General features: G+C 36.2%; 2 protein-coding genes across 2 annotated transcripts; one reads left to right on the top strand and one right to left on the bottom strand.

The window, feature by feature from the left end:
- The first annotated feature begins 1,295 nt into the window (after positions 1-1,295).
- nedd8l (NEDD8 ubiquitin like modifier, like) lies at positions 1,296-2,519 on the top strand. The gene is made up of 4 exons (XM_016509981.1): positions 1,296-1,518; positions 1,689-1,736; positions 1,822-1,904; positions 1,986-2,519. The coding sequence occupies exons 1-4, from the start codon at positions 1,501-1,503 to the stop codon at positions 2,077-2,079; spliced, it is 243 nt and encodes an 80-aa protein (XP_016365467.1). The 5' UTR covers positions 1,296-1,500; the 3' UTR covers positions 2,080-2,519.
- A 323-nt stretch (positions 2,520-2,842) lies between these two features.
- LOC107706287 (AP-1 complex subunit gamma-1-like) lies at positions 2,843-11,596 on the bottom strand. Its single transcript, XM_016509965.1, has 19 exons — positions 11,348-11,596; positions 11,021-11,145; positions 10,228-10,369; positions 10,008-10,104; positions 9,828-9,904; positions 9,642-9,737; positions 9,448-9,528; positions 9,258-9,356; positions 8,692-8,861; positions 8,195-8,249; positions 7,458-7,580; positions 7,136-7,225; positions 6,470-6,597; positions 5,371-5,475; positions 5,139-5,283; positions 4,922-5,054; positions 4,479-4,636; positions 3,673-3,771; positions 2,843-3,571 (listed from the first exon to the last, which is right to left on the bottom strand). The coding sequence occupies exons 1-19, from the start codon at positions 11,582-11,584 to the stop codon at positions 3,452-3,454; spliced, it is 2,280 nt and encodes a 759-aa protein (XP_016365451.1). The 5' UTR covers positions 11,585-11,596; the 3' UTR covers positions 2,843-3,451.
- Between the last annotated feature and the right edge of the window lie 23 nt (positions 11,597-11,619).

Below are 11,619 nucleotides of genomic sequence, written 5' to 3'. Positions count from 1 at the left end.
GATTGAAGTGTACTAGAAACAATGAAAAAATTGACAGTCTCTCAGTCATGATTCACTTTGATGAAAATAAGCTACCTAGCAGAGTCTTCTTAGGATTTGTAAGTTATATGGTCAGGCCATATATTCCTCCTCCTCTGAGATGTTATAAGTGCCAAAGGTACGGGCATGTGGCGGCAGTTTGCAGGGGTAAACAGAGATGCGCAAGATGTGGGGGTGAACATGAATATGGTGAATGTGGGCAAGAAATTAGTCCCAAATGCTGTAATTGCGGAGGAGAGCAGAGTGCGGGATACGGAGGATGTACGTTAAGGTGAGGAAGCAGGCGGCGCAAGTTCAGACGGTCAGAGTCGAGGAAGGGATATCGTATTCTGAAGCGCTAAAGAAAGTTGGAAAGAAGAATGAAGTAGGGAGTAGTAGGGTATCATTACCTGAACAAAAAATATCAGAAGCACGACAGGACATATTATATGAAATTCTACAGAGTATTTATAGGATAAGGCAGTTAAGGTTATTGGTTTATTTTCTTTGGGTGCCGGCTCATGTTGGAGTAGAGGGGAACGAGAGAGTTGATCAGCTTGCAAAGAAGACCCTGGAACAACCACAAGTTGAATTCCAAATTACAATAAGTAAAACTGAAATAAAGAGATTGATATATATAGAAGTTGAAAAGAAATGGCAAAAAAAAGTTGGGAAAATGAAAGAAAAGGGAGGCATTTATTTAAGATCCAGGAGCGTGTTGCTAAAGAGAGAGTAAGTTATGGAAATAGAAGGAAGGAGGTTATCTTGTCTAGATTGAGAATAGGACATGTAGCATTAAATAACAGTTTGCACATAATAGGGAAACATGAAACAGGCAATTGTGATAAATGTGGTCTACCAGAAACAGTTGAGCATGTTCTTTTAATATGTATAGCGTTTGAAAGACATCAGATGTTCCAAGAACTGGAACTGATGGGAATTAATAGTATATCTATCTCTAAAGACACTATTAGGTTATGGGGTAATGCAATCAAGAATATGTGGAGAATTGTTTAAGTATTTAAAAAAGACAAGATTAATGGAAAGTGTTCTAAGTTTGGAATTTTGTATTTATTTACGTAAATTTTTTTTGGTTTATTTTATTATTATTCTTTTTTTATTTTATTATCTATAATAGTTGAATAGCCTAATTCATAGCTGAACTGTACGTTTCACACTCCAGACCAGTAGGTGGCGGACATGCACCTTTAACGTTGGTTTGCCAATCCGCCAAAAAAACTCGAGAGAAGAAGAAGAAGCTGTGTTTCGAGCGCGCCCATCAAAGACATCGAAAAGCGGAACCATCGCGTTTCTACCAAAACACCCGGAGTTTATTTCAGATACACGGGAAGTTAGGGAGCTTTTTTTTCTGCAGAAGCATTTTAGCCGGTTCATTTGCACTAGGTTTTTAACAATTACTATTGTTAAAAAATATTATCTAATTTCTGTTTAATCTGTATGAGCTAAAATACAGCCATCGATATGTTGATTAAAGTTAAGGTAAGTGAATTTTGTCTTAGCTTGTAGCGGCCTGTTTTAACCTGGTTTATTCTGTCCAGTATTATTTGATGTGTTGAATTTAATGAAAGATTAACCGACTTGTCAAAGTGAATTAGTAGTTGAGTGAATCCGGTGTGTCGGAAACAAAACAATTTTGTATCGTTTCTCAGACACTCACAGGCAAAGAAATAGAAATTGACATCGAGCCTACAGACAAGGTATGATTGATGTGCTTAATGTGGATCGTATTTCTTTATCTTTGGAAGTATTTGGAAGTTTATTTTCATCTCTTTTACCATCAAGGTGGAGAGAATCAAAGAGAGGGTGGAGGAAAAGGAGGGGATCCCACCACAACAGCAAAGACTCATTTACAGCGGAAAACAAATGTAAAGTTCCCCGTTAATACGTCAGTTTGAATTCAGCTATTGAGGGGAAAAATCATTCTCGCCTGTCCTTCTTTATTTCAGGAATGATGAGAAGACTGCTGCTGACTACAAGATCCAGGGAGGATCTGTTCTGCATTTAGTTCTGGCTCTCCGAGGAGGCCAAAACCTGCACTAGCCCTGCAGACACCCAGTGTCTTTCCTCTAATCTATTCTGTTAAGATTGTAAATAGAAGAAATCTGTGTTATCATGTACATCAAAACAAACAGCAGGATTGCCAGGAGGCTCTGGTGTTTACAGCCAAAAGTGGACATTTGGCTTTTCATAAATCACATGTTAGTGTGATCACAGTGAACATATGCATATGCATTCTGAACAGTTTACAACCTAAATTTTAGTTCATGTTGAAGTTTGTTTCTGCCCTTTTCATTCTGCAGTATATGACTAAAAAACTAGTGCACTTAAAAAAGTGTTTAATTAAGTTAAGATAGACACTGCTCCCTTATAAAGGCTCATAAAGAAAATTAGTTTGCATTATCCTTTGCTATTTAAAAAAAAAATAATTGAACTCATTCTCCTCATCCAGCTCTTGACAGTGTTTAGTACTGAGAAACTATTGTAGTTTTTTAGTAATATTTTGAATTTCTAAAAAATATTTTTTTTTCATTTAGTTTGTTTTATGTCTGTATATTTAGTTTAGTACATCAAGCTAAACTAAATGAAAATGAGAAATGTTGCTATGGCAACTGGTTCAAATTTTTTTTTATTTCAAAGTTTATTTCAGATAACAAAAGTGTTTTAGTTAAGTATAATGGTTTTAATTGTGGTCATAAAGGTTTTAGTTAACTAAAACAACCCTGGCTCTTTAAGCCATGTTGTATCATTAAAGAGATGCTGACTAAACTATCATCTTCCTAAAACTCAAACACAGTGCATTATACCGTATATATGATTTATTGTATTTTGTTTGGATGAAAGAAGAATAAACAATGGATATTTATGGTTTCACACACACACAATGAGGTTGAGAAATTTGAATCGTACATTCTAAATATGTGAGTTCACATTCACCGTCAATAAAATGATACAATGGTGCTCTAGGTATATCTCGAGACTTTGAGAGGAAAAGGTAAAATGGCAAAAAATGATGACGAGAAAGGTAACAGTAATGATAACAGTAATGCAATTGGAGCTCAACTGACCTCACAGCTCATGTTGTTTGTTCCCAGAATCAGTTACGGAGGTACACATGAAGGATGCCAGTAATTCAAGTTCAACTTATTTAGAGACCGTGCATAAAGGATCTTATCTAATAATAGTGAACATTTGTTTGACTGTTTAATCTTGCGCAGTAACGACAGCACATGAAACCACACTTTGTTCTAGACAATTCAAACCAAGATAACACTTCATAAAAACCCATTGTAACGAATCTGTGCTGGGACAGCATTTAGTCCATAATAGAGAGGTTGACAGACAGCTGCCTATTTCCTTAAATTTCCATCTTAATGGAAAAGACAGTCATGGAGATGCTGGACTCGTGTAGGTGTCACAAAGGGCTGATTGATGGCTGACAGGCTGGGCTAGGAAAGGAGTCAATTTGTACTGTGTCCTGATGCATTGCACCCTGATTTGAGTAAGACACTCGGATCCGTATCTTAAGGCTGACCTATAGGGGGGATATAAAAGTATAGTCAAGCTTGAGCATAAATAGTGCTGATTAGTTCAGTGAGAAAGACAGCTGCACAAGAATAAGCAGGGTAGACTTGCCTTGTTAGGATTGTTGAGTACAACAGTCTGTGTGACTTGACCAAGGCCATGTGCTGGAATCACATTACCACTCGGAGCCTTCATTTGCAGCTGAACACTCTAAAGGGGATATATTATAGTTTTTAAGAGATGACAGCATCCAAACGCTTCTGAAAAATGTAATTTCTTTCTCAAGTTAAACGTGTACATAGATTTAAAAAAAATAAAATAGAAATAGTAAGGCCTGCTTAATAACAAAACATTAAGCATTTTTTTTTACAGGGTATTTGTATGTTAAAAGAAATTGAAAGCAAATTAAAACTAATTAATAATCAAAGACCAATTTTCTAAAGTAATGATGATAAAAATCATCTTAAGTTATAAAAATAGTGGGGTTTTAAAAGGAAAAAATCTTCAAAGCTACAATGTGATCAACTGAAGGTAACTAGACAATAACAGAGTACTTCATTTTAAGAAATGCCATAAATTATAAAATGGTTATCAGGAATGCCATTAAATATATCTAAAACCTATTGGGAATTTTAATCTGCATGTGGTGGAAAACCATATTACACCCATATAGTAATTAATCTACACAGAACGTAACCAAAACTCTGAAGTACAGAATATAATCTACTTAAATAGTTTGGATTCAGTGAGTTTTCCTGAGTTCAAAGTGCAGCATGAAGCAAAAAAGTGTTCAATGCAGAACTAATATTCGTGAACAGTGTGAATGCTGTGACCTGTTAATATGGCTGCTGAAATGAATATCTGCTGCTTGTGCGTGCTAAAACAGGGCTAAGTTTGAAAGTGGAGCAGGTACAGACCTTTGGCACTGCTGCTTGAAGATTGAAGTTGGTGATGTCATTCTGAGTAGAGTTAGAGCCAATAAGGGTGACCATGACCTCGGTTTCTGTTTGTTTGTCACATTGGATCTCCAGGCTCAATCCATTCTTCTCATAGACTCTCATAGTCTCAGTGAGAACTACATGCACATAAACACAACAATGTTTTGTGGAAACCATGACACATTTTTTTCCAGGATTCTTTGATTAATAGAAAGTTCAAATGAACAGCATTTATTTGAAATAGATATGTTTTGTAACACTGTAAATGTCTTCTTTACTGCCATTTTTTGATCAATTTAACGCATTTTTGCAGATTTTAAAAAAAAGATCTTTATGATCCCAAACTTGTATATCTTTCAGGGAAAAAAAGATAAAAATGCAGCTGGAGGAATGGCGAGTTCTTCAGGTATCTATGTTCCCACCTGGTGTCGGCTCCAGTCCTCCCAGCAGGTCAAGAAGATCTGCGCTAGAGGTAGTTGTTGGAGTGCTGGTTGGGGCAGGGTTGGGCTGAAGAGGTGTGTCCGTCCCACCCAAGAGATCCAAAAGGTCACACACCTTTAACAGAAGTTTAAATACAAAAAAAGATTTCACTACTGTTTAACAGTTCTATGACTAAATACAATATCCTATGATTATTACCTGGCTTGCTGGTTCTGAGAGCAAACCTGCCTCAACTGGTTTGGGTTTGGATGGGTCAGGCTCCTTATTTTCTCCTGATGTGTCTCCATTAGTGTGGCCAGGTGAGTTCTTATCCATCACAGGCATTCTCTCCAATACTGCAGCTCTGAGAAGAAAACATTGAAAAGCAGCACCATTCATGCATGATGTTTTTTAATGAACAATAATATTCTATGAAAACACACGGCGGTACCTCATGTGGTCATATTTCTTAAAGAGTGCATTATATTCGACCGCTCTCTGCTGAAGTTCCAGGTCAATGCAGCTGCCGTAGATACTGACAATACTTCTGATTCGGCTGATTGAGAAAAAAAACATAAAGATGAAAAAGCTGTAAGACCAAACAGATAAAGTACAAATAAAGTATGTTTGTGTGAGTGATTTTTTTCCCTAGGGATGTACGTATTCGATACCATAAAAGTTATCATCCTTTTTTAGCTGTACACCAGCGCTGCATTTATTTGATGAAAAATACAGTAAAGATATTGAGATAATTACAATTTAAAATAAAAGTTTTCTTTTTAAATATATTTTAAAAGTTATCATCCTTTTTTAGCTGTACACCAGCGCTGCATTTATTTGATGAAAAATACAGTAAAGATATTGAGATATTATTACAATTTAAAATAAAAGTTTTCTTTTTAAATATATTTCAAAATGTTATTTATTCCTGTAATGGCAAAGCTAAATTTTCAGATTCTTCAATGAATAGAAAATTCAACAGAATAGCATCTATTTGAAATTGATTTTTTTGTAACATTGTAAAAGTCTTTACTGTGACATTTAATCAACTGAATGCTAAAGTTAATAAAAAATAAAGTAAAAAACAAAACAAAAAACCTAATGCATGAATAACACCATTAAATGTAATCTTTAGCAGATCTCAAAATGAGATTGGCAAAGCTAAATTTTCAGATTCTTCAATGAATAGAAAATTCAACAGAATAGCATCTATTTGAAATTGATTTTTTTGTAACATTGTAAAAGTCTTTACTGTGACATTTAATCAACTGAATGCTAAAGTTAATAAAAAATAAAGTAAAAAACAAAACAAAAAACCTAATGCATGAATAACACCATTATATGTAATCTTTAGCAGATCTCAAAATGAGATTGAGATTTTTTGATGCCTAAACTTACTTGTAGCACTTGTTTTTAGTGTTTTATTTTTGATATATTAAGAAAAAAATACAGTAAAACTTTTAAATAATAATTGGCCCGAACGTAATTGGTTCATCCATCATTTTTTAATTCTGTCTAACTTGCCAGTATTTCATAAAAGCATGTCTCACTCGACATTGTCTGTGATACGAGTGCTCAGCTTCATGGTAGCAGTGAGTGCGAAGCCTCTGGTTGCGGGCGATGACATGTGAGACTGTAGAACTGTTTCCAAGGCATCCAGGACGTCATCCTCAGTAACCTAGTGACAGAAAAAAGCCCAAAACTCAGTTTACTCTATCCTTACAAAACAATCACTTTGGTGGTAAAAGGGTGGCATCAGCTATTAGTACCATGGTAATTTCATACAGAGTGTAAAGAAAAACTACATATTTTCAAAACTGACTAGTTGGTTTTAAGGATAAATTATTATAATTGGGTAGGTTTGTGAGACACAACTTCTCAGAAGGTTTTTATCTTGCTGACAATCTCATAGTTACCGTTAAAATTTACATGCAAAAGTAAAGCATGCTAGTCTATTGACTAGTTAACGGCTCAGCCCTACCACAATAACTAGCATATTCATGTACAATGATATTTACATGATACTCCAAAAAGAGAACAACTTGGCACCATTATGGTACTTGTTCAAAAAGTCATTTTGGATACTTTTCTGTAAGTGACTTGCAACATAAAATACACTATATGTATCAATTTATTTGTCAGATTCACATTGATTCTATAGAGACTCTGATTGGTGCTCCACAAATGCCTTCTATATAATCTTCATATCTGTTTACCTGCACAGGCTCAATCTCCTCACACTCGCCCTTCAGCAGCAGGTCTCCATATTCTCCTATACACCAGCATGCAACTTGGACCAAGGGTTGCTGTGAAGATAAACTGTCTATTACACACAAGCACGTACAAAGGGCATACAGAAATCAAAAATGCTTGAAAAAAATGGGACAACATCCTAAAAATGTTGTATTCATGGTCCAGAGATGCTCAATGGCTAAAACACACAAGATTCCAAGATTCCAGAACGCATCTCTTGTAAAAGAGCACTTACACATGCGTAATATTGTTTACAGACTAATAAGCGAATAAAAGTGTACTTACCTGTGAAATATCTTTTACAAGTGCTCGATAGAGTTTGTGAACAGTGTAACAGTGAAGCTCAGATGCAGTAGTGATGAGTTGGATTAGGTTGGGCACAGTCTCATCTCTTACATCGCCCCCCGCCTAAGAGAGGTGTACATCATTTAAATTTAAATAACTGATTCTCTCATGTTGTTCAAACTCATTTTATAGAGCCCTGAACATGACATGCGGAGGAAAAATAAATATTTTTTTATTTGTGGCCATGATTTAACTGAAATGAGGGAACAATTTCTTTATTTGTGGTAACCATTTCCTAATTAGTGGCTATGGCGATATATTTTTGTCTGCATGTCATGTGCAGGGCTACGTACATTTGACGAGAAACATGAAAGTGAGTTTTAGGAGATTTTACCAAACAAGATTAAAGTCTGTTCCTCATACAAAGCTATAGTATGGCTTCAGAAGACATGAAATAATGCACACCAATCGTATACTACCATTTACCAGTAAAATTTACCATTTATTTTCATTGCATGGAAATGTGAGTTAACATTGTGCCTAAGATGTCCAATTGTTTCATAGAAGAAAGAAAATAATACTGTGTTGACTGTTATTATGACATTTTTGGATGAACTATAACCAAACAATAAGGTTTTACCAGACTGAACATCATTGTTTATTTGTCAATGGGATGACTTTTCATCATATTTTAGGAGGTATGTAACTGGTTTGGTTGCATAGCAGTGGCTATTTACCGTGGTGAGTACATGCAGGATGGTATCAATGTGCCAGCGCTTAGAAGGGGAATACCTGTCCAAGACACAAAGACCAGTGCTGTTCAGTGCCTGTGACTTGCCACATACACACAAAGATAGACAAGTTAACACAGAAAACAAAAAAAGCAATATATTGAGATTCCTACTTGATGCGTTTTAGAATGGGTGGGCCAATTATGGTGTGCTGAGACGTCACAAAATAGCAAAGACTGAGCTCATGAATTTTAATTAGCTTACACTGACATTGCCAGTTAATGAAATGATGGGGATGTGCATTAAACGTAGGCATGCCTTACAGAAACCAACTCACTGGACATTGTCCCGTATGAGAGCAAACGTAAGAGAGGTACTTGCTCAGATGTGAGTGTTCAATAGGAGAGACACATTGAAAAATGAACAGGGCCGAGCCACAGACAAATAGACATATAATGGATGAAACTAACAGGTAGATATGAAGTACAAAGGACTGTTGATACCTTTCAGCAGCGTTGAAGATGCCAGAAGTGGTTTGAGATCGAAGCTCTGGGGGACAGGTTGAAAGAAAAATTAGCAGCTCCTTCATCATTGAGCGAATGTTCACAGCAGACACAAGGGCAAGTGACAGTTCCAATGCACGACTGCAGTAGAAACCAGAAGGCGGGGCATAGAGGAGAAACAATAATGTACAGTATGTGGAAAATAATGTGTTTTTTTTACTTTAAACCGCATAAACACATTTCATTACACCAAATACACAAAATAATGTTCTTTTTAGCAGCATCATATGACCCCTTTAAATTATAAAATAAAATAACTGTTAGATCTAATTTAATTAAGATTTTAATTATTTTAAATATTGAAGCATTAAAATAAAGAAGAAACTTACCGAATATTCCTGTCATTATTAAGTAGAAATCTGCCCAGAATATTTACAGCTAGCACCTTAAAAGACATAAATTAGATGCATTTAAAGACCCAAAATAAACTACAGAAACGCCAGTCCACGCTCCCATTTAAATCAATCCCTACTCAACATAAAACTGAATATGAAATTGTAACCAACCCTAAGCCCGCTCTCTGAGTTGATGTCCATGATAGTTAGGACTGTTTCATACAGCACAGCGCTGCCTGCAGTCTTACTGCTGTCTGTATTTGTAGCCACCTGTGCATCAGAATCACCAAGATCAAGCATTATAAACTCTGCTTTAAATATACATAACTACATTACACAGGGTGTGTTTGTTCTGTTGTACCTGTGCCAACAAGTCATTCATGGCATCACTAGCGGTGTCATTATTGTGGCCCAGGATTCTTAGCAATCTAAGAATGCGAACCTGAGGGACAGAAAGAGACCAATCAAACCCTAATATTCAGAGAGTTTAGTATAAAATATAGAAAGTGTGTTGTAATAAAGAGTGATATTGAGTTTGACTGTAGCCAACAAGACCTGTAGAAAAGGGTCGCTGATACCAGCTACATTGTGCTCAGGAGAATAACTGGATGTCACAAGACCTTTCATAATCTGAACCAGTTCAGGAACAGCCTAATGAAATGGTAAGAAAAAAAAAATCATAAAAGTCTGTATAACTGAGTAGTTAAACTAAAGGCTTTGGAGAAAATTCACTTGAATTACCTTGCGGAACTGATCAAGAGTGTCAGGATTATGCTCACACAATTCAGTGATAAGAACTACAGCCCCATGCAAAACCCCTGTGGAAAGAGTCAGGCAATTATTTTTAAAAAATCATTAAAAACACTGCACATAATAAGATTTTTTTATGTTTATGCATAGGTTGCAAAAAGAAACACTAACCATGGTTCTTTTCAGAGAGCAGAGACCTTGCTGAAGGAGTAAACAGCTCTGCAAGCTCTGGGACCTTTCTTATTATGTGGACGGCACACAGCGTGGCCTAAATCATTAATCATTATCAACAGTACACAGAAATAAAACATAATTTAACAGGAGTGTGTTAGTTTAGATGCTGACATGACTTAAACTATATGTTTATTGACATAAAATGTCATGAACTGACCTTTTTCTTGATATAAGAATTAGATGCCCTGAGGAGCCGTTCAATCTCTGGTGCCAGATCTCGACACATCTCAGCTGAACCCATGCAGGCCAGAGTGCATAGAGCCAGAGACTGAACATACTGACTGCTGTGGGAAAGGTCACTACAACGGAGATAAAATGGCCAGTCAGAATAATGATTCAAAACTTGAATTACATTAAATAAAAGCAAATAAAAAAATAAGTAAATAAATCAAAGAAAATGTGTTTATATAAAATAAAAGCACATTTATTTAAATGGATTGTTCACTCAAAAAGTTTAATTTGCTGAAAACTTATTTACACTTAAGCCATCATGTTTCTTCATCGGAACAGATTTGGAGAAATTTTGCATTACATTATTTGTTCATGAATGGATCCTCTGGAGTGAACAGATGCCGTCAGAATGAGAGTCCAAAAAGAGGTTTTAAGTTTAAAAACATTATAATTATGGATTTGTTTATTACAAAGACAACGCTTTTTGCTTCACATGATATTATTGATGGACTGGAGTCATGTGGATTATTGTGATGCTTTTATCAGCTGTTTGAACTCTCATTCTGACAGCACACATTCACTGCAGAGAATCCACTGGAGAGCGAGTGATGTAATGCTACATTTCTTTAAATCGGTTCTTATGAAGAAACAAACTCATCTATATCTTGGATGGCTTGAGGGTGAGTACATTTTCATTTTTGGGCAAGCTATTCTTTGGGGAAAAAAAATAAATAAAAATTACAAAAGGCATTCTGCTTAAAAATATGTAAAGTATTTACTTCTTGATTGAGTTGGTGATCAGTAAACTAGCATCCTGTTTCTCATCTAGGAGCATCATGGCTCCCAGGTAACCAATCCGCTTCTCGCTGTACCTGGGGCTGGCAATCAGACGTACACACTCCATCTGCAGGAGTCAATACTAAAGTTATCATCATATAAAGATATATAACAGGTGAAAAGATGACCAAAAAACATAATATGAGTACAGAAAGAGAAGGATGCACAGACAAGAAATAAATGAGGTGGTATGATGTGATGTATCCACAATCAGAGATGTAAAATCTCATTATCCATCAGTGCAATCGCACACACATGTTGACAGTTACCTGGCCGAAGTGCGCAGGGTAGCCCAGCATGTGCACGTAGAGTAGTTTTGCCAGGCTGTGCGAACGCTCCCCATTGTCACCCTGGCGAAACTGTGCTCGGATATCTGCACACTCTTTTTGGATGATGCCCCTCTCCTCACCTTGCGTCCGGGCACTTCGGATGACCCGGATCATTTCCTGTAAACGCACTGAGGGAGTCATGACTGTATCTGTAATCAGAGAGATTGAGAGAGGCATTTCATAGAAATTGAAAGAGGAACCAGTACATACCC

The sequence above is a fragment of the Sinocyclocheilus rhinocerous genome, unplaced genomic scaffold (genome assembly GCF_001515625.1).
Source record: "Sinocyclocheilus rhinocerous isolate Xijiao unplaced genomic scaffold, SAMN03320098_v1.1 scaffold444, whole genome shotgun sequence".
Taxonomy (NCBI): Eukaryota; Metazoa; Chordata; class Actinopteri; order Cypriniformes; family Cyprinidae; genus Sinocyclocheilus; species Sinocyclocheilus rhinocerous.
The sequence above is the reverse complement of the archived record's forward strand: the minus strand, read 5'-3'. Positions and strand labels throughout refer to the sequence as shown.